We start from the raw sequence: 23,750 nt of genomic DNA on the forward strand, positions 1-23,750 counted from the left end.
ACACATTTCTTATTTTCAATCTCAGCAGGTAAACGCCATGCGAAATAAACCAAAACTAATCAGCAAGGACAGGGGATTTGTTTTCATGTACAGTACAGGAAATGCATTTGATCGGCACGCACCTCCAACAATCACAAGAACGAGATTTTCCAATGGCTTACTTTGCCACGAGTGTTCTGAATAAATGCACCCCGGTTGTTTTCCAGTGAAGCAGAAGTAGAACGCAATGATCAAACGTAGAACAAACCACCCAGTCAGAGAATGTAGAAAAGGGTTAAGAATTTAATGGATATAACTCTGTTGTACTTTTTTTTTACAGCTTCACAGAAAAAATAAAATATTTTGGTTTTCATTCGAACAGGCACATTCAGCCGGGCTGTTTGATGATTTGGGTGCAATATTTCTTCAATATTGCGCCAGTGGCACAGCTCAGACCCAAGCCACACATCCACACAAAAAGCGCCACTTGCATCCCCCAATGAGATGTGCCCCTCACCTCAACCCCACTTTCAAATTCTGTCATTGATGCCATTCAACCGGTTTCAAAGAGGATTAAGTGCCATTAGCTCCCATAAAATGAGGCATATTGCATAATCTTTACCATTTTAAAACTTATATATATATCGTTAAAAATACATCAATAGGTTGTTTTTTATCCAGTCCAAAGACACCATCTTTAAACACGCTTACCAGGAGTACAGATACTTTTTTTTTTAAAGAAAGGGGCTCTTATGCAAAGCAATGTCCTAATAGGTTGATTCTCTGGGAAGCTTTAATTTCACAAGATGGTCACATTCCGGTTCGACAGAAGGGTAAAACATACATTTATTGGAACTAGCATGCACTGAATGTTGACCAACTCGATAATCACTTGGCTCTGTGATCTCTTCTAGCTCACAGGAGTACCCACGTTTTGTGTTGCGAGCACAAACACCAAAGAAGGTTATATGTGCACAGCAGACTACTGTGCAATTTCATCAGATTTTGATCCAGGTTCCCCAAGAGCTCCTACATGGATAGGAAAATGGGAAGACCGATATACTCTATAAAGGGGCTCAGCGCATATATTATATATATATATATATATATATATATAGAGAGAGAGAGACTCTTGTCAAACTAATCAAGAAGCTTCTAGATCTGCATTTGGGATTGTGCATAAACTATAAGCAAAAATGTACCCACACGAGGGAATAAGTGCCAGCTGGCATGTACTCTGATACTTTGGAATAACACCATTAATGTTCACACATGTATAGTCTTCAAATTCTAACGCAGGATTAGACAAGTGGCAAGTACAATTGTTCACATGGAACAGCTTCCACATGTACCAAATTCCCTTCAATACAACGGATGGTGAATTCAAGCACACCAATGCCCACACAGGAGGGGGGTGGGGGGGTGGAGGACAACATGCAAAACCCCAAACATAATGCTTATACATAAAACTCTGTCAAAGACAAATGCCTTAACATTGTGCGTAGGTGAATCGTCAAAAGTAACACGTCATCAGCTAGCAAGGCAATAAAGGGATTACGGTTTTATAACGGGCAAAATTTTGCATTTCTAGCGATTTACCCGTTTATGTGAACTTCAGTCGTCAAGGCAATGGGATTAAGTCCTATTATAGATGGCACCAAGGCCAGCCATTAACTGGAAGGCTAAGCCTAAGAACAGTTTATACATCCACTACAGTCCAGTAATCATGGACACAAGAACGTGTGAACATACGTTGTGCCAAAACAACGAATTCAGGACTCACTTGCACCCAGGAAAACACCAATGGAATTCCATCTCTATCCACCATGAAACCCACTCGCAAAGTAATTAGCAATACAAGAGGCTATTGGTAAGCTTTCAAGTCCCCCTTCCTGCAACTAGAAAATGGCTAAGTGTTTGTAAATTGATCTGAATGATAAGATGTATTGATATTTAGCACTTTGCAGCCTCTCGGTTTCAACTTGCAACATTGTCAAGATACGATAAGAGGCACTGGTCATATGGCAGGAAACAATTGCTAATGCCACCTGTTTGAGGTCTAATTTTACAGTTGCTGTATGTATGCTGTGGACTGAAAGAACCCCACTGATGACATGCCCCCAAGGACGGCTTGGTGCTCAGCTTGAACTGGAATAAGCGTGCGTCACAAGGGATCCTTTTCACATAGGTATACTGTTCATGCTGTTGGTTCAGTGTTCACCCCACGCCAATTGCTCTGGGAGCAGACAGCGACTGCGGTCCTAGATATACCGGGCTCGCTTTGATATAAGGGGCCTGGTCAGCCAATTTACTTAGGCTGCTAGTGCTCTGAGAGTTAGTTAGAGATAGGGCACTGCAGTTGGCATTAAGAGCAGGGTCCCAGGAGAAGTTTGGCTTCGGCAGTCGTGGGCTGAGGAATTCAGTAGACACTCCATCCATGGAGGAAAGACACGGACATGAAGAAACTGTCTTTAAGAGATGCTGTCGGCGGTGCAGCATCAGGTCTAAAAGATAACAAAATAGGTTCATATCAACCATAATAAATGTAATAATTGATATTCACAAAATATACAAGAGGATGGGAACATGAAGGAAAATGAATCAAACACAAAAATGGCTATTCTGCCACAATGCTTATTGAATCGGTGCCAAGCAGCATGCATTAAAAATTCTTTGATTTGCTTAATTTGGTAGACACAGTTCTTCTGGGTCAATTAAATGAATTACTCGTAAAAAACCTCTGCGGTTGCACCTTTCAGCAGGGTGGATGACCTTTCCCAGATGAGAACCATCTGGTGGTTGCCTGCAATAACTAAAGAGTCTGATTGTGCAAAACAGCATCTCTAAGGGATTGTGTCCTCCGGCATATTCTTTCTCATTGATGTTATCCATTCCAGCTTGCTGGTCTCGGAAATGTTTTCAGTACATGGCGCTGCGCATCGACGTCCCTTGAGTCGGTGTCCCTCGACAGCTTCCGTATCGGCGCCAACGTCATCATGAGTATAAATAGACTCGCGCAGCGCCCGTTGCTCATTTTCGTTTTTCCGCGCCCCGTGTGCCTTGGAAATGTTGCGCTCGGTTCCTTTCTGCAGAAAAACCTTCCAATTCTTCGATGTTAATTACATTTACACGATGGCTTCTTCATCCGAACCATTGGCTCCACGGTCCGGTTTCAAGAAATGCCGTGACTGTGGGAAGAAAATGTCTTTTAACGGATCCTCACAGGATCTGTTTGTGGTGCCTGGGATCGGAGCATCACTGTTCGGAATGCAAGGACTGTATGTCCTTGACGGCGAAAGCCTTGAAGGAGCGTAAGGGGAAGTTAGAAAGAGGTAAGGCTTTTAAAACTTCTACTCCCTCAAAAGTTTTTTCGGCTGAGTCGAGACATTCGTCTCCTCGTCAAAAGAAACATTCCGGTTCAAGATCTCGAAGCGGTTCTCATCATTCTTCGAGATCAAGACACAAAGAAGAGGTGTCGTAGATCCCCCTCTTCTTCTTCCTCTATTTCCCCAGAAAGGGTCACCTGCCCCACGAAACACAGCTCTCCGGCTAAGTGGGAGGAATTCTGTAAAAAAATGCTTAGCGTCTTCGAGAAAGCGGCCTCGAACCCCTCGGAGAAATCTAAAAGGTGATACCCTGGGTGAAAGACCCAACAAATCAAAACGCTGCGAGGCGTTGAACCCGGCGAGTAGAAGTACTCGAGAGCGTCGAGTAAAAGCAATAAGACCACGTCATCGACGCCGTCAAAGATTCCTTCGACTCACAAATCTGTCATCAACGCCTTTGTGGAAGGAACCTTCGATGCATAAATCGGTTTCATCGACAGTCTTCCACGCCACTGTCGACCGATGAAAGACAAGCCTATAACTGCCACTACGTCACAGGCAGTAGAGGTGTCGAAAGCCCCGACCATGACGTCGAGAGTGCCATCGACAATCTCGATGACACAGTGTAGGATACCGATTCTCTCGAGTTCGAGGTCTTTTCCAACATTTGACGCCCTCATCAGGATTGAGAAGCCTATGACGTCGACAACCTCAACGTTTTCTTAGGCAGTAACAACGAATTTGGCTCCTTCTCTAGAAATGGGTTTTAAACCATACCCTGGATCCGACTACTTTAGAGCCCTGTCCTCTATATATGAGGAAGTGGAGGACTCTGACAATGAGAGACCCTTTGGTCTGCAAAGGACTACAATACCCATTCCAGAGGAATTAATCTCTGAGGAAAATAGGTTAAAAGATCTTCAAGAGTCCCTACATGAGGCAAGTGGTTTAGATACTTCTCCAGAAGTAGAATTTGCTAAACCAGACCCTGGAGAACACACTGAGACTCCCTATAGGACTCCGATGGCCAGAATAATTTAATTTATGGGGTGGGCTACACCTTTTCAGCAGGATGACCTTACTGATATATTAGATAAATGTCCACAGGAGGATCCTGTTCCTTTTCATACAGCTCTGCAAAGAAAAATATCTGCTAAAACTCCTGAAGTTATCCCTGCAGTATATAAAAAAACTCTCTGCTAAAGACAGTATCAGCTTCAGATCCTGAATATCTGAGCAAGCATCCAACTCCAGAGAGTTTAGTTGTACAGGCAGCGACTTCATCAAACAATAAGTCAGCATACCCCACTATTGCGCAAGACGGGGATGATAAAAGATTGGATGCCATGTCAAAAAAAAGTATTTTCGGCATGTAGTATGGCGCTTAAGTCTATCAATGCAACTTGCACGCTAGCAAGATTCAGCCACATCTGCGGCTGACTGTCCCCCAGAAGGAGAAGAACAGGATGCATTCTTAAACCTCATCACGGATGGAAAGGATGCAATGTGCGAGTCCCTTCAAACAGGCATTGATTCTGCTTACAGTATCAGTAGGGCCATGGCGCAAGTACCACAATCCGCAGGTTTGTGTGGTTTCAGAAGTCTGGTTTTGCTCCAGATGTACAAGCCAGACTTCTAAACATGCCCTTTGACGGCACTTCTCTATTTGGAAAGAAAGCTGATGACAGCTTGGAGAAATTACAAACATCCAAAGCAGCAGCGAAATCCCTTGGGGGTGCAATCCGGCAGACTCCAAGTCACCCCTCAGGAACTTTCTGGAGGGGTAAGTCCTTTCGCTTCTACTCCGCATTCGGAAAAGGCAGAGGACAGCCAGCTCAAAGGGACCAGAAACGATTCACCTGTGGTGGACGGGTCAAAAGGTACAAGAGCCGCATTGGCAGGTGCTACTTTACCCTAGGCATCTGCGTCAGCCGCTTCTAAACCCCTCTGAGGTCTACCCTCACAAGACACCAGTAGGGGGCAGGTTAACTCAACATCCGGCAGAATGGCAGGCTATTACGTCAGATGTATGGGCATTGGAGACAGTTGCCCAAGGATACTACCTGCCCCTCCTGCACACCCCTTAGAGTCATCCACCAGGGAAAAACTCTTTGAAGCTTCCAGACCCGCTCCTTATGCAGGTGATTCTAGACCTGCTAGAGAAGGGTGCCATAGAACCGGTACAAGGGTTGGTATTCCCCCTACTTCCTAGTACCAAAGAAGGACGCAGGACTGAGACCCATTTTGTACTTGCGAGAATTGAACACATTTCTCAGGAAAGACAAGTTCAAGATGGTAACCCTTTCTCAGATCCTTCGGGCCCTCCAGCTTCAGGACTGGTTGGTATCGCTAGACCTTCAGGATGCTTATTTCCATGTGCCAATCCATCTAAAACACAGGAAATACGCGATGTTCACAATTGACAAATCACATTATCAATTTCGAGTTCTGCCATTTGGGCTGACCTCCGCCCGAGGGTCTTTACTACGCTAATGTCGGTGGTGGCTGCAGGTCTAAGGAGGGAAGGGATTCACGTCTATCCCTACCTGGACAACTGGTTGATCAGAGCGGCATCTCCGGAACAAGCTCAGATCCATCTAGATTATGTATGCCACTTCCTTCACAGGCTGGGCTTCTCCCTCAACTTAAAGTCACAGATGATACCATCACAGAGACTCCAGTTCATTTGAGCAGTCCTGGACACTTCCCTGGGAAAAGCCTCGACACTAGAGGCGAGGGCTCAAGATATTCTACAGATGGTCACCAAGTTTCAAAATGCCCAACGTCTACCAGCCTTCGACTTTGAGTTTGCTAGGCCTCATGGCATCCTGCATCTTCCTAGTGCCAGAGGCTCGCCCGAGAAGAAGATCCCTCCAGTGGGCACTAAGGACCCAGTGGTGACAATTCTCAGGAAAAATGTCAGATCTCCAAGTCCCGAACAGGGTAACTCGAGACCTTCAGCGGTGGGCCTGTCGGGAGAACATTGTGAAAGGAGAACCGTTTTGGCAACCATGGCCTCACTCACGGGGTGGGGAGCCCATGCAAACGACTTAACCACCAGCGGTCGTTGGTCTCCATCGGAGTCCAGACTACACATCAACATGTTAGAGCTGAGAGCGATCAGACTAGCGCTGAAAGCTTTTCTGCCATCAGTACAAGGAAAGAATGTCCTGATAATGACGGACAACACAGTGGCCATACACTACCAAGAGGAGGCGTAGGGTCACTGCCACTGTGCAGAGAGGCAATGCAGCTCTGGTTTTGAGCAATTCAAGAAGGAATCTCTCTATTGGCAGTTCACTTAGCCGGAGAGAAGAACTTGGCGGCCGACGCTCTGAGCAGGCAGAGTACAGTCTCCCACGAGTGGGAACTAGCTCAGGAAGTCCTCAAGAGATCCTTGCCCTTTGGGGAACCCCTCAAGTGGATCTGTTCGCCACCAGCTTCAACAGAAAGTGCAATCAGTATTGTTCAAGGGAATTACCGCCCCCCCCCCCCCCGAGAGGAGCTCTAGGGGACGTGTTCGTAGAGGACTGGGATTATCCACTTCTGTATGCGTTTCCTCCAGTCCCCGTCATTCCTCAAATGATCACGAGGTTGAGAAGATTCCAGAAGCACATGATCCTAATTGCCCCAGATTGGGCCAGGAGAACCTGGTACCCATACCTTCTAGCCATGTCAATCTGCCCTCCGATTCGTCTTCCGCAAGAGAGGATCTTCTCTCGCAGAAGGGGGTCAGGTTCAACAAAGACTGCCGTTGGAGCAAATTTTGCAGCTGGTGTAGAGAAAAGAATATTGAACCCTTTTCATGTAATACACCAATGGTGTTATCTTTCGTGCTTTCCTTAGCAAAATCAGGACTTCAAATTGGTACGATTAAGGGCTACCTCGCAGCGCTGTCAATCTTTAAGCATACTGCTGAGGAGCCTTCATATTTCGAATTACCCGTAGTAATACAATTTCTGAAAGGATTAACAAATGTTTATCCCCCAAAACCTTTTCAAGTTCCTTTGTGGGACCTAAATCTAGTCTTAATGTTTCTGATGGTTACTCCCTTTGAACCACTTAATTCTTGTTCACTAAAGTTTTTCACTCGTAAAACAGTTTTTCTAGTGGCCCTAACTTCCGCTAGAAGAGTGAGCGAATTACAAGCTCCATCTTGCAAACCTCCTCATACAATCTTTCATAAAGACAAGATTGTCTTACAAGTGGAGCCCAAATTTCTCCCAAAGGTTGTCTCTGAATTTCACATTACTCAGAAAATAACCTTACCTTCGTTCTATCCTCCTCCCCATCCAGGGAAAGAGAGAGATTGCACAGGCTGGATCTACATTAGCAGACTTGCAAGGATAAGGCAAGCAGACCAATTGTTAGTAGGATATGCAGGACACAAATTAGGATTGCCAATCACAAAACAGACCATTGGATCATTATAACCATTATAGAATGCTATAGATTGGTGGGAAAAGAACCCCCTCAACATCTTAGGGCTCCTTCAACCAGGGGTATCACAGCCTCTTCAGTTCTCCAAAGGGGGGGTCCCTATTAAGGACATATGTGCGGCTGCCATATGGTCGTCCGCACATACTTTTACCAAATTTTGCAGCCTTGATTCCACCTCTAGCCGGAGACAAGACTTGGAAAAGCTGTGTTGCATTCTGTACATCTTTAAAGGGAAATATTTCATCTTTACTACCACCTCCTCTTTATACTACTGCTATGGGAGTCTATCAAAGATAAGGAATACGTCAGAGGACACAATCCCTTCAAAGAACAAGTTACTTACTAAACTGGTAACGTTCTTTCGATGGGATGTTCCTCCGATGTATTCCTTATCGCCCCTCCCAATCATCCCCGCAGTAAAACTTCCCTTGTAGTTGCAGTTTACGCTCCTTCAAGGTCACCAACCAATTCATGCAAAGCAAATGTGAACTTTAAAATGGAACTGAGCAACGGACGCTGCGCGAGTCTATTTATACTCATGACGACGTTGGCGCCGATACGTAGGCTGTCGAGGGACACCGACTCGAGGGACATCGACGCGCAGCGCCCTCTACTGAAAATATTTCCAAGGCTAGCAAGCTGGAATGGATAACATCAAAGATAAGGAATACGTCGGAGGAACATCCCATCGAAAGAACCTTACCAGTTTAGTAAGTAACTTGTTCTTCTGTACATAATTGTTTACTAATTGCTTACATAGTTAACCCTTTGAATCTTAAAATGTACTTGGTTATTTGCAGGAAAAATAAATTATGGTAATTTTTTGCAGCATACATGGTGGCATTTTCCCGATGAGTCAGTCTCTGTCCTCCCTCTCTCCTCGCCCACCCCCCACTCTTGCTCTTTCTCCCTCCCTCTGCCCAGACTCTCCCTCCATCTGCCACGGCTCTCCACCCTTTCTGATTTTTATAGAACTCAAACTAAAATGAAACATTAATCTGAAGCTGCTTTTTCAAGTACCCGCAGTTGTCGATTTTCATTGAGCACCATACAGGAGAATGTCACAATACAGCTTTGTTAGAAATTGGAGCTTTGTTTCAAGGACCTACAATCTACTCTAAGCAGAAGGAACATACCATTCTATCATTGGGAGGCAACTGAATTTCTTTAGCAGCTTTTGAAAGTAAAATAGGCACATGGAAACCTCTCTGTAAAATGAATCGGTTACATGTGATTTCATCGCCTGCTTTTACATCGCCAGGCTTTTAAATGTGCACATTACACCGAATGATTCTTTTTATTTTTTTGGGGGTCCCTCCCCAAACCACCCAGCAAGACTTATTTTTTACTATTGCCTACCCGCCCAAACCCTTATTTGCCCTTTCCCACCCCCCCCCCCCCAAAAAATTCAATGAGCACATACGATGTAATGTGCACGTTTAAAAGCCTGGCGATGTAACAGCAGGCGATGAAACAACATTGTACCAAGGAATTATGCCATCTGAAAAGCTACTAATTTTATCCAGAATCAAAAAAATGATATACCTAAATAGTTGGATAAAATGCTACAAGACGTGAAGTGGGCCAAATGTCAGGACACTATAGGATTACGAGAACACGTTTGATCATGCCATACATTCTAGATTTACTGCAGTGAGGTCCCTTGAGATCCATCTACACTGGGGAGGATGATGTGGTCCCTCCAGCTGCAGAAGAAGGGTGGCTGCACGGACTAAAAAAGGGTGACGGGATGTTTCTCTCTTTAGGAATATTGCTTATATTAGCATTTTAGCAGCAAGATCCCTGATTGCATGGCAATGGCTGGAGGCATTTCCGCCCATGCTCACAAAACAAGGGTAAAAATTACCCCCATTTGGTCTAGTATATAATCACTGTAATTACACGGCAGAGAGATTCCTGCACTTTTGAGGCTCTAGAGTTTTCTAGAAGACTTAAGCTGCACGATTTGGGAAAGGAACGCACAATTGTACATAAGTTATTCAGATCCGGATCCCTTACTCTTGTTGTGCCCTCTCGACTTGTTCTATCCTATATGATCTACCCCTGCCAGTCAGATGTTCAGTGGGAGCTTAATCACACCTGACCAAGCACAGTGAACTATGGCTACACAAAAGTAAAGGCAGGACTGTGTGTGGCCTCCATATCAGTGTAATGCACTCTAAACAGGCCCAGAAAAGAATCCAGCAGTACCAGCTTCCCCATATCAGTGACATGGCATGGCAAACCACGGTGTCCGGTCAAAGGGACGACTACAAAAGGATCGAATGTAATAGGGTCGACGCAATAGGGCAGAAAACAAAAGGATCTAATTTTTTTTAAATTATATATATTTTTTTGTGTTTTCGTATAGGTAAAAAAAGTGGTTTTTACCACTAAAACTTGGGTTGGGGGCAGACCCCTCCACCCCCAAAAAAAACTAAAAAGTAAAAAAAAAAAAAGTTTGATCCTTTTGTTTTCAGTCCTTTTGAATTGATCCTTTGACCATTCGATCCTTTTGAATCGATCCTTTGACCTATAACCGCAAATCACAATGTCTGCTGAATACTTCAGCGTTTATTCAGTTTCCAAGTGCTGGTTTTCGTACAGGGAGGTAAAGTGATAGTCCCAGGAAATGTGGTCAACCCAGGAAACTTGGGTGAGAACCTTGATCAGCTCGTATTGTATTGTTTATTTATATAGCGCCTATACACAGGAAAGTGTTTCAAAGCGCTCGAGGAGGGTGGTAACATGGAGAAAAAACAGTCACTGAGAGCCCTTGAAATTCTGAGACGATAATGGTCTGCACAGGCAGAGTAAGTGTGTAAAATATATTTACCAGTTGAGACACAGCAAATAGGCCTGGGGCGATTCTGCAGTTTTAATAGTGCAATTAAGGGGAGAACACAAGGGAGAACAGACAGACGATCTTCAGGCACATTGCATTTGGATCATGCAAGTGCATTGATGGTAACATGGGAGGGGGAGGTCCAAGTGCACCCAGTCGGTGGAGACTTAGGTAAGTGCAGAGAGAGCCAATCTCATGGGTCATTTCTAAGTGCAGTGAAGATGGGTGGATGGGTGTAGGGCCCTGAGGCAAGTGCGAGAGAGGACTGGCGGGGCTGCCCGGGACCAGTGAGATTCTGAGGCACACCAGGCGGCCAGTCAGCAAGCTGTAAGGAAGAGGAGGGAGGGATGGAGAGAGCAGAGAGCTAGGTTAGCACGGTAGACGGAGAGCGAAGAAAGGGAAGAACGTCTTGAGGAGTTTCCGGAACTTAAGGTCAGGCTCAAGACAGAGGGCGGCACAGAGGGAGGCACCTGCTGAGACTAGGGAGCTCCCTCCAAATCTCTTCTTGGAGAACCGGCTCACTTGCAGAAAGTTGGAGGTAGATGAGTGGAGGGCTTCTGAGAGACAGTATTTAGGTAGGCAGCGTTGCATGCAGGTAGGTCCCAGGCCCCAGGAGGCCTTGTGGCCAATGCAGAGGTCTTTAACTTGAGCCTTGCAGCCACAGGGAGCCTGTGAAGGTATTTCAGCGCTGGAGAGATGTGGTGCCTGGGCTTGAGGCCAAGGATAAGTCTCGTGGTTCTGTTCTGGATGAGTTGCAGAGGGCGCAGGGCAGAAGGGAGGTTGAGGAAGAGGCTGTTGCAATAGTCCAGCCTAAAGAGAACCAAGCCTCTGGAGACAGTGAGCCGCTGGGGCAAAGTGAGAAAAGGTAGAATACCTCTGAGGAGGTGTAATTGATAGTTAGACTTTTTTTTTAGAGATGTCGGCAAAGTGACAGAAGGAGAGAGTGAAATCGAAGATGACCCCAAGTTTTCTTGCCTCGCCGGTTGGTGCAGGCGCCCGGCCAAGGGAGGCCGGCCAGATTGAAAGTGAGAAAGCGGGAGCAGGCCTCCCAATGCGAACGATCTCACTCTTACTAGCATTGAGGCAGAGGTAGTTTACAGCACACTGACTGAATAGCAGACAGTCAGATATGAGCGAGGAGGCGGCGGCTGGGCGTAGACTGAAAGATAGGTGCGTGTCATCAGCGCAACACTGGAAGTTAGAGGTGAAAGTGGCAATCGCACGTGCTAGGGCAGCCATATAGACGTTGAAGAATCAGGGGAGAGGTTAGATCCCTGGGGAACGCCACAGGTTGAGAGAGCAACAGTTGAGAGAAAGACTCAGTTCTACCTGGGATGGGCAGTCGGAGACAAAGGAGATTAACCACGCCAGAGCCTGACCTGTGATTCCCAGGGTGTCATGGAGACATGCGATCAGGATTGGTTAACCTCATCAAAGGCAGAGGAGAGGTCAAGGAGAATGAGGACAGTGTGTGGTCAAGAATTTAGATCAGGTATTCAGCCAATAGATTCAGGGTCAAAGCTCAGCTGAGTGATGGCCAACTTCTCTAGGTGTACAACAAAAGCTTAATTGGGAGTCTTTTTCTCACTACTTAAAGGCATTTCTTGAACATACACTTCCAGCTCAAGTCCTGGCTGCCTCCAATTAAAACTGCACTAGAGTGCCCGGGGACTTACCGTTCATCTGCTTCCGGTAAAAAGTGCTCAGCATCTCCTGTGCCGGTTGGTGTCCCGACAATGCTGCCTTCTCATAATGCTTTACTGCCTCTGGCACATTCAATGGAACCCCGAATCCACTCTCGTGACAGACACCCAGGTGGAACCGGCTGAGAGCATCCTGCAAACAGAGAAGACATGCAGCAATATGTACTTTCACAGAGTGTAAAGGTTGCACTGCGTCCACCCAGGCTATGTTTGTTCAATGGGTGAGGGAAGACTGCAGTGCAGAAGCCGCCCCTCGAGGGCCTACGTCTGACCGTCATCCGCAGTATATGTAGCACGCGTAGTGCTCATTGGCTTCAGTTCTGTTTTTCCACGTTTAGTGGAATTACTAGTAACCTCCTTAGAAGACTCTCAGAGAGCGTAGAGTGTAAAACATGTAAATTCTGCGTGGGTTAGGTAGGGAGGGGCGATAAGGAATACGTAGGAGGAACATCAATTTGAAAGAACGTTACCAGGGGTAAGTCACTTCTTCAAATGGATTGTGTCCTCCCACGTATTCCTCATGTTTTGATAGCCTCCCAAAGCAGTAAGAGTGTTGGGGTGGGCAAAGAATTTCAATTTGTCTTTAGCAGTTATCATGAACAGAGTGTAAGGCAGCTTTCCCACAAAAAAACTCCCGAGTAGAAAGTGTCCAGGGAGTAATGTTTCACAAAGGTGTGCATGGTAGACCAAGTGGCTGCTGCACAAATGTCTTTAATAGGTAACCCTCTCTGAAGAGAAAAAGAAGCAGCCATGCCTCTGGTTGAGTGAGCTCCAAGACCCCTCTGGGGATCTTTACCAGCCAATCTATAGCATTCTTGGATAGCCAGAATAATCCATCTGGAAAGAGTTTGCATTGTTATTGCTAAACCCAATTTATGACCTGTGTATCCGATACATAATTGGTCGCTGTGGTGAATATTTGACATGTGTGATATAAAAGCTGAGAGCCTGCCTAGGCTCCAGTCTATGAAACCTCTCCTCCCCTTTTCCAGGATGAGGAGGTGGATAGAAATTTGGCAAAACTATCTTTTGGGACAAATGGAAGTCAACTATTTTTGGCAGAAACTAATGTTTTACTCCAAGAATCACCTTATCCTTATAGCCTTCCATGTGTTAATATCCCCGCAAAAATATTGCCATACAAAAATATCGCCATATTTTTTCGGCGATATCAAGGCATGGAAACTGTAGGGGACACCCCCGCAATCCCTGTATTTTAAAAGGAGCAGGGGGCACACCGCAACCAAAAAACCCCCAATATTATCCCCACTAAAAATATCGCCCATGGCAGTTCCAGATAAGCATATATACGGCGATATTGTTGGTGGGGTTAATATCACCCGATACCCCTTATAGAAGACTGTGTATGGAGGTTTACAAGACAGTGCTTGCAATTCGCTCACCCTGCGGGCTGATGTGATTGCGACTAGCAAAATAGTTTGTGTTAATAGTCTTAAGGGACATGAATGCATGGGTTCAAAAGAGATGCATGTTAAGAATTTTAAGACCAGAGTTAAATCCCAAACGGGGACCTAAAAGGCAGTAGGAGGAAACACACCGTCAGTCTCGGTCTCTCGATTGACTGGGACTGGAGGAGTGTACAGGAGTGGAAAATCCCAGTGCACTACAAACGAGTCTCCTAGAGCTCCTCTTGAGGGGGAAATTCCCTGGAGCAGAACAGCTTGCACTTACGGTTCACACTGGTTGTGAACATATCTGCTTGAGAGGTTCCCAAAGGGGTTAAGATAGACTTCCTGAGTTACTTCCCACTCGTGGGAGACTGCTCTGCCTACTCAGAGCATCCGCTGCGGTTTTCTCCTCACAGGCTAGATGAACTGCCGACAGATTCCTTCGTGAATTGCCATGAACCGGAGCTGCATTGCGCCTCTGCACACTGGGTGTGATCCTACTGCTCCTCTCTTGTTGAGGTAGTACATAGCCACTGTGTTAGTCATTATCAGGGCATTCTTTCCCAGTATAGAGGTCAGGAAGGCCTTCAGCGCTAGTCCAATAGCCCTCAGCTCCAAAAGATTGATGTTTAGTTTGGACTCGGACTCCGATAGAGACCAATAACCGCTGATTGCCAGTTTGTTGGTATGGGCTCCACACGCCGTGAGTGAGGCATCCGTCACTACCGTTATCGCAGGCCATGGTTGCCAAAAAGGTACTCCCTTCAGAATATTGTTCTTGCAGGCCCACCACAGGAGGTCCTGTGCTACTCTGCTCAGAAGAATTGGGACCACTGAGTCCTGAGAGCCCACTGCAGGGATCTCATTCTGAGATAAGTCTCTGGCACCAGAAAACTGCAGGATGCCATGAAGCCAAGCAACCGCAAACAATCGAAGGTCGGAAGATACTGGGCACTCTGAAATTTGGTGACCATCTGCAGAATGTGATGAGCCCTCACCTCGGATGGCAAGGCTTTTCCCGAGGTGGCATCCAGGACTGCTCCGATAAAGTGGAGTTTTTGAAATGGTATCATGTTTGACTTCTTGTAATTGAGGGAGAAGCCCAGTTTGTGATAATAGTGGCAAGTCACGCTGGGATGATCCGAGCCCCAATCAGCTAATCGTCCAGGTAAGGGTAGACGTGAATACCTCCGCTCCTTAGACTCTCTGCCACAACCGCCATTAACTTGGTGAAAACCCTCAGGGCGAAGGTTAGCCCAAAACTGATAATGAGAACCGCCGAACCTCAGGTACCTTCTGTGCTTGTGATGGATAGGCACATGAAAGTAAGCATCCCGAAGATCCAATGGGACCTTCCAATCTTGGAGTTGGAGGGCCTGAAGGATCTGAGAAAGGGTAACCATCCTTGAACTTGTCCTTCCTGAGGAACTTGTCCAAGATGGGTCTCAATCCTCTGTCCTTTTTGGGGATTTGAAAATATAGGGAGTACCAACCCTTGTTCCTCTCCGCCACAGGTACCGATTCTATTGCACCTTTCTCTAGCAGGGTCAAAATACCCTGCATAAGGAGCAGATATGGAATTTTCAAATGAGCTGTTCCCCGGTGGATGATCCTGAGGCCTTTTTAAAAAAGGAAGTGAGTAACCCTGGGCTACTGTTTCCAGAGCCCAAGCGTCCAAAGTAATGTCTCGCCATTCTTTCACATGCTGCGAGAGCCTACCTCACACTGGCGTCTTGTGGATTAAGGTCTCTGAGGCTTCGAGGCAGCTGTAGCAGTGGCTGAGGGCAAAGCTGCCGCTGCTTGAGCTGATTCAGTACCTCAGCCTTGTCCACCATGAGGGAATCTTCTTTGTCCTCCATGACTGGCTTGTCCTCTCCCTCTTCCAACTGAGGAGTAGAAACAAAAGGATGCACCCAAGTAGGAATGCTGAGGCTAACTAATGGCGGCACTAAGATTTAGCCGCTTTTGAGGTCTGTAGCTTTTCCAAACTTCATCAGCCTTGCTACCAAACAGCCTCGAGCCATCAAAAGGCATATGGAGTAATCTAGATTGCAGGTCCGGTGCAAATCCAGACCTCAACCACGCATCACTGTACTAGTCACCATGGATCTACTAATACTATCTGCAGTATCCAGACCTGACTGGAGGCACTCACAAACTGTCTCCTTACCATTCTTGATAGCCAGGAAGCAGTCCCCATCTTCCCCTTCGGGAATGTGGTCAGCCGCCATTTCTGCGCAATCCCACAGGATGAACGGAAATGTAGGCAAGGCACAAGTGGCATTTGCCAATTTTAAAGGCAAGCTACCAGCAGTAAATACTTTCCGCGCCCAAGCGTCCAGCCGTTTATCAACCCTGTCTGTAGGAGTGGTAGGGTAAGCAGATTGTTTTGTGGATGTGGCTGACTGGATTACCAAACTTTCGGAGTAGGATGCTTGGTTAAATAATATGGGTCACTGCTGGATGGCCTGTATTTTTTTGGGAACGTTCTTATTAACTGCAGAATTAGAATCTGGGGTGTCCCAATTTGTTGCAATTCTTTTTTGTAAAACAATATAGAAAGGCAAAATGGGATCCCTCTGTGGACCTTGGTCTAATAGGTCTGTCATCTTGTTGACGAGGAGGAGCAGGTCTTCCCCATCCCAGAAATTCCACTACTTTGCTCATCAATTGTCTGTATGAGCCATCAGCGTGATCTGCACGATATGGCTTCCCAAATTTCAGCTCAGGAGGTGCATCTACACCACTGATTGTAGATTTTCCTACATGTCTTTAAGCCTAGATTCCTCTGAAATAAATTAATCTGGCACATTTGGGGTGCCATATTGAAGGCTCATGTTCATAAATTGGAGTATTTGAAGAAATCTTTTTGTGGTAGAGGTTAATAGGATTTCTCTTGTGTTGTCCCCAATGGCTCCAAAAAAAGTCTCTGGAGTAGGCTTCGAGGCCAATGGCGTCGATGGCTTCGATATGGGTGTCGAAGGTTCACACATCGATTAACTGATTTTGTTGTCGAAGTGGCCTTTGACAAAGCCCTCGAAGGGCTGGACTCTCAACTTGTTAAAATCCTCGACACCTTTTCATTCTTTCGAGATCTCGAATGCTCTCAATACGAGTCAGGCTTGCGTCCCAGACTCGAGGGTGCACAAGGTTTCACCTTAAACTTCCATTTGTCATCTTTTTGCAGAGCGACCGGGACATGATCTTTCTTCCATTTTTTCAAGCAAGTAGGGGTTTCTCTCTCGAAGATGTTCATAATTTCCCTCTGAAACACTTGCCATTTAGCTGGGGAGACAGACTTTGTTGGACATGCGATTCTCAGGTGAGGCGTCACTACAGATAGGAGACCAAAGACTTCTTTTCTTCGACTTTTTGGAGAAAGATCAAGAATGATGCAAACGACATCTCGATCGAGATTTTTGATTTTTTTCGGCGAGAAGAATCGCTCGACCATCAGAAGTGTGTTTTTTTGGAACAGAAGGGGATTTAGGATTCTACCCACTGCCAATTTACCTCTATGCCCTTGCAACCTCGTCAGTCATCGCCTGACAGGAATTACACTCCTTCATACGATGCTCCGTTCCGAGGCCCCGCAGGCAAATGCAATGGGGTCGGTGATGGACATCTACGACCTACAATCCTGAAATGTCTTACAACCAGTCTTGGGCGTCGATGGAGTCGACAGTGAAAACATGAAGATTTAAAAAAAAGGAAGCGTGCCATAATTTCTCAAAGCTGTGTCGGAAAAACAGAACTGAAGCCAACGGGCGCTGCGAGTGCTACATATAGTGCAGCTGACGTTGATGGCCAGACAGAGGCCCTCAAGGGACATAGTCATCGAAAGTGCCCATTGTGATGTTTGTTTGTGAAGCAGCTGACGCTGGAAGGATATTTATCAAAAGATGAGGAATACGTGGAGGACACAATCTATTCGAAAGATTGTTATATTGCTGCTGCTGCCTGCGTTTTACCAAATTTGTGTACGTCTGAAACTTCCACTACCACTGCCTGTGTTGTAGTTTGCTTGTGGGGAAGAGTGTACTGCTGAAGTATGAGCTGCCCTATTCTGTATGTGATGGACGTTTACGTTTCTGACCAGAATGCATCTAGGTGAATGGTAAGTGCGTGCGAGATGCTACACAGCTACAGCGTACCAGTTGTGTGTGAGGTACCCCTTGCATTATTGCAGACTGCTCTACACATATACCATGTGTAAGTGGGGATTACACTGTTCTGTACTTGTGTGTGTTATAAGCCTACAATGCTGTGGAGTGCGTTGCACCTGCAATGTGTGTGCATGTCCGTTTTGTATGAAGGGAGTCTGCATTTGAGCTTTTATTAGTGGTACCTTAACTATCTTCAGACAAAATTACAGCCATTTCCAACATGTTTGCCCCGTCATTGAAACACAAAACGACAATAAAGCCAAGAAAATGACGAGTTACCCCTTGCTCAGCTGCTTGACTTAAGTACTTCACAGCTTTCTGCGGGTCCAGATGGGGATCTTTGGTATAAAATACTCCAAGGTAAGCCTGTGCCTGTGATGGGGCGAAAGTAAGGTAAATGCAACAACGCATATTTAAAACTTGAGTCCTAGTGGATGAACCCCCCCCCCCCCTTAGCCTAACACCTGCATACCTGTTTCAGCCCCGCCTTGGCAGCCTGCTCTAGCATCTCCAGGGCTTGCTGCTGCTGCGCTGCTTTCAGGCCAGGTGTGTGGTGTAGCAGATACCTAGCATAGCGATACTGTGCCATTCGGTGGCCATTACTAGCTGCGAGGTGGTAATACACTGCTGCCTGGGGTAAAAAAAAAAACAAGCATCATCAACTAGCTTCCCAAAACAACAAAGGTCACACGAAAAGACACTCCACCGCCATCAAAGATGCTAGCAGAGGAGGTCAATATTGCAAACAAGTAGTGTAATGGAAAATGGGAGACAGGCCGGATGGGGGGTTGCCGCAGTTGTGTTGCTTAAAGCGGTCTGAGGTCTAAGTGCTGTGCTTTAAGTGTGCTGGGCCGTGACTGGAGATGCGTCCGACATTTTAAAGTCGGGCAGCTATGTGACTGACAGAAGTGCCAGCCAGCCACAGCATCAATGAAACTTGCAGTTTCAGCAACGTTGTGGCTGGCTGGCTCTTCTGTCAGTCACTGTAACTTCCTCTTGTGACGCCTCGTGTGAAGGGTCACAAGAGGAAGTTACATTCCCTTTGTTTCCCCTCCCCAGGTCCCTGACCCTCAGCGAGCCTGGTTAGATCACGGAGCCCCGGGTTTGCCGAGGGTCAAAGACGCCTCAGTGATCTAATCGCAGAGCACAGATCACCGAGCCTGAGGAGTCTTTGTCCTTTGGCAAAGATTTATAATAGATGGCTTGAATTGTTTACCTTTCAAGCCATCTTTTACAAGTATAGAAATATGCTACATTTTTCTATATTTATAAATATTTCTATGTTTCTAAAAGGTGGCTTGAAAAGTACACAAACCATAGTAAGGTAAGCATACAAATATATAAATGCTTACATACATTTATATATTTGTTTGCACACCTTACTATGGTTTGTGCACTTTTCAGGTCACGCCCCCAGATTTGCCCCCATCCCCCCATGAGACTCTCCTCAATTTCATAACCCACTTAAAGCACTGCCTAAGTGGGTGCCTCTGCGGGGCGGCCGGGGTGCAAAAGTGCGCTGCTGTACACAGGTCGAGAGCAGTAGGACTAGAAATAGGACAGAAGCAAAGGAGGGTGCAGTTGCTATCAGGTATGTCACAAAAATGGTTACCTTCTCCAAGTCTTTGGGCACTCCGTTGCCTTGCTCGTAGCACACACCAGTGTTATACTGGGCTTTGCTGTAGCCGCGACTGGCTGCTGTGTGAAAATAGGTGAAAGCTGTGCTATAATCTCCATTGTCCCGTGCGCTGCCAATGCCTGAAAGTAGGTACACGGCAAGTGTTACTTGTGGCAAAAGGGAGGCCTTTTTTGTTCATTTTTCTACATTAATGCCTCTTAAGATTCTCCAAGTTCTTTCAGACCCATACCAACTATCTTTACATTTACAGTTCACATGAATGTGGGGGGGCGTTCAAAAGTGACCGATTTTTTTTTAATTCACGAGAATGCGATTTGGAGCGACTGAAGGTTGAAAGATTCATATGGGCAGGGTGACTGTATAGACAAAATGTTTCCATCACCGATTCATACAATTTTCATGGATAGGGTGGGGACGAGTGTGGCAGAATGCTGCGAGTGTTCTATAACCTAGTGTTTCTATGTATTGCATGGGGGGATTCCAAAAACAAGAGTAGGGTCTCAGGCTAAATCAGACCATGAATGGGTGGTTTATCAGTTTAAATGTGCATACACTGCAATAGCCCCAAGAGTTGAGTGGTAATGCAGATTATTACATATAGATGCATGGGTGGCCTGGCTTATAGGGACCTCTGGGGATTTCCCGGTAGGCCTCTGCACCCTAGGCCTCTTGTGTGGTAACCAATTTTATTTCCACATTTTCTCATAGGAAAAAGGTTGCCCTGGCTGAAAATGTGTAATATGGGGCCACTTTGAAAGTTATTTCCAGGGTCTCTTGGTTCCAGTCCGCTCGTCTCGGGACGATAGCTCCGGGCAACATGCTCTCCTTGGAAGTAAGATGACACGGAGCACCACAGGTTCGATCCCTGGGTCCACGCTTCGAAACCTCTGGGTATTAAGCGCGTTATAAATAACCTATCATATCACCCCTGTATAGATGCAGACTTGGCTTTGCTTCAGGAGACTCACCTCCATAATAAGGCTATGTGCCATTTTCACAATTCACACATGCTGGTACATAAGGGAGGGTCATTTATGCCAACAGTGAAACGCTCTAATCCTGTGGCCCATTACACTGATGAAAGGGATGCAGATATGGGAAAACAAATGATTACAAGAGCATTGCTGCATGCCCCCAAACTGTTAGATGTTCTGAATGGGAAGCTCGCGAGTTAGGGAGACTGCAATACAGCCCTAAAGGTGACCCTAAGCAAGTCACAGCGAACATCTGCGGATTACACGAGGCACTAACGAAGACTACCTGGAGTCCCAGCCATTCACTGATCAACATTTATTTATCTTTTACATTTATAGAAGCGCACCAAACCCTCAGGCATCAGAGCAGTGTGTGTGAAGTATTCTTAAAGTGCAGGGTACAAAAAGTGGTTCTCCAAAAGCATAGACTAGCGAAGCCACACCTCATGGTACGGGGCAACAACAGGTATACGGACAGGTAAGGCAAGATCAAGTGGGTGTAAAGACTGGCAAAGCTGCGCCTCATGGTACAGGGGCCTACATCAGGTATAACGTCGACTGGCAGAAGGAAGGATCAGGTGGGTAGCAGATAAGTGCCATACATATTCAGCATTAGTGTACAGGTTGGGTCAGGACAGATGCATGTCGACCACTAGCCTGCAGGATGTTAGGATCCAAATTCCACTTCCCTCAAAATGTAGCTATGCCAAAGTAGCGAGTGAAGTACAATTACAGCAGAAGGCCGACAGATCATCTTAGATAGGCTCCGAGTCACAAACAGTAGCAGCACAATGCGGCAAGATTGTAGTGCGACGAGGCAGTTATGAGGTGGGGAATAAAGCATAAGCAGGGCGCTGTCTAACACCCATTTGAGAGGGCGGATGATTTGATAATCACTAGACCTTATCAGGCAAATCAAGTGTCAGGTGCGGGCAGGGGCCGTTGGCCTGAAAACAGTAAATATTTCGGCGGTAACAGCGCGAGTTACATCAGCAGGATAGTCAATGGCAGAGACAGCAGGTCGCGAGTGCAGACAGGAACGAAAGCTGCATGACATCTTTGGCAGTAACAGCGAGGGTTACATCAGCAAGACGGTCATTTGCAAAAATAGTACATCTCCGGCGCGGGCAGGATCCCGTTGCAGAGACGGACACAATATTGCATGTTGAGAGGGACAGAGTGGGCAACAACGGCTAAACCGCAAGTTTCAACTCAAAGGGGACACCTGAAAGCATGCTCATCCAGGGGAAGAGGACAACACATACTTTCTCGCAATTTCACAGGGCACATAGATGGTATGGATGTGTTGCTGGCATCGGAGGGGCCGATACAGGGGAATGTAAATTCACCGATTGGTCCAATAATCCAATCGGTCCAAGATCCAGTGTCAGCCAGGCTGGCTTGGATAGGTTATGTAACAAAGTGACCTTCTGGACAGAGTCACGAGGACCTGGGGTGGCAACACTGGCTCCTCAAACCAGGAAAGACTTGTAAGAATATATCCAAAGGACTCCGCTTTTCACAGGCCATTTTAAATACGCAAATAAGGACCACATCGTCCAGAAGCCCCGTCTCACAGGAAAACCAGGAGCAGATCTAGGAAATTAAAGTTCAGAACAAAGGGCAGGATGACTAAGAGGAAACCCCATCAGTCCACAGAATTACCCCCCCCCCCCCCACACTCTGAAAAGAACAGTTATGCGAGATCCGCACTTCTCCATTTTCCAACCCAGGTGACAGAAAGAACCGCACATCTCCCTTGTTCAGCAACCATTAACCGGATTCCACTTTTGCCCCACACCACAGGGAGACGTAGAAAATGAAGCTCATGTTTTCTTTATAGATTCAGGGCGGGTAGAACGAGTCTCCTGCTCCCAGTATCTCAATTAAAATCAATAGGAGAAACACCCACACAACAACACATACAGGAAATATGTTTTTTTACGTCTCAGTGCCACAAAAGGACTTTATAACAAAGTCACCAGCTGAGCATAGAGGACAGCCAGAACAGACTACATGAATTTTAAGTCCTACAGGCAGAAAGGGAGAGTCCAGACAGCAGCACAATCCAAGTAGCGCACGGCACCACAGAGGAAAGAAATCCAAAATGGCAGAGGCCCAAGTTAAAAGGCTTCTATCCCAGACTCCCGACTGCAAAGCATCCGCGCCACTGAATGCGCAGACCGGACACCTGACCTTTAAGATGCCATTTAATCCAAGCCCTATTTTAAGATCAGCTTCGATCAACAGGGAAAAGGAGTTACGGAGTACACTGTTGGCAAGATGCAATATTGTAGAGCCAGAGAACCACTGGATAAGAAGGCAAGAACTGTGGAGTGGAGGAGGGGGCCAGGCAAGGAGGACACAGCCTTAAGACCTGGAGCATGGGAAGGCTGGAATGAAAGAAAACCTAAAAGTGAAGGAATGTGGCTTGAAAATGGAAAATCAGTAAGTGGAATTAAATTACCAACCTGCAGGGGAGGTATGTGGAAGAGAATACCAAAGGGAGGGGACAGGGGGGAGAGGAAAAGCAGAGCAACTTATCCCTCAAAGAAATGGTGAACAGAGAAACTTCTCCCCCACAGTAGAAAGACAGAAGATATGGTCCATGAAAGGGCAAAGGCTGTGGCCGTTGAAGACAGTAAACCTAAAAGCACTGATAGTGGACAAAGAATGAGGAGACAAAAGACTGACCCTAGGCCGAAGAGATAGTGGAAACCGAAGTAGAAGCCCTATCCAAGAAAAAGGAAGATAGAAAAAGCTGAGGCCCTAAACCTGGGAAAATGAGACCCACCGGAAGAGTGCCCTGGGCACTAATCCAGGGAGAAAACAAGCACCCTGTACAGACCAAAACATTGAGAACCATACTGGCAAAACAAACTAGAATTTGTAGTAGGCGTCATTTGTAACACATTGTTACTTATGCCCACTAACAAGAAACCCAAGTGGAGGTTGAATTACTTCCTCCTGAGAGACCAACCATTAGTAGGGAGGAGGCTCCCAAAGATCCTGCCATTTATCATGCAAAGTGATGGTCCCGCTTAAACACCCAATGTCACTGCGACACCAGAAGAGGTCGGTCTCCCCCACTAGTCCCCAGGAAACTCATCCAGGTGGCCAGGACCCAGCCATCGCTTTTGGATCCAGTTCCTGGAGGGGGGGGTCTACCAGTGCGAGAGGATCACCTGGATGAGTGGTCTTCGGGGAGTGGGACCCCAGATGGTGAGACGCAATATCCTCTAGCTTGTAACACCTATACCCCATCCTAC

General features: G+C 46.4%; 1 protein-coding gene across 1 annotated transcript in view; it reads right to left on the reverse strand.

The window, feature by feature from the left end:
* Positions 1-264: 264 nt before the first annotated feature.
* DELE1 (DAP3 binding cell death enhancer 1) overlaps positions 265-23,750 on the reverse strand; it is a 339,909-nt gene continuing 316,423 nt past the window's right edge. Inside the window, exons 8-12 of the mRNA XM_069654111.1 lie at positions 19,481-19,626; positions 18,341-18,499; positions 18,148-18,240; positions 12,267-12,426; positions 265-2,483 (exon numbers count right to left, since the gene is read on the reverse strand). Of these exons, the coding sequence (XP_069510212.1) occupies positions 2,197-2,483; positions 12,267-12,426; positions 18,148-18,240; positions 18,341-18,499; positions 19,481-19,626 (845 nt within the window). The 3' untranslated portion in view covers positions 265-2,196. The remainder of the gene's footprint in view (positions 2,484-12,266; positions 12,427-18,147; positions 18,241-18,340; positions 18,500-19,480; positions 19,627-23,750) is intronic.

The sequence above is a fragment of the Ambystoma mexicanum genome, chromosome 3q (genome assembly GCF_040938575.1).
Source record: "Ambystoma mexicanum isolate Mex_15411 chromosome 3q, UKY_AmexF1_1, whole genome shotgun sequence".
In the NCBI taxonomy this organism is placed as follows: Eukaryota; Metazoa; Chordata; class Amphibia; order Caudata; family Ambystomatidae; genus Ambystoma; species Ambystoma mexicanum.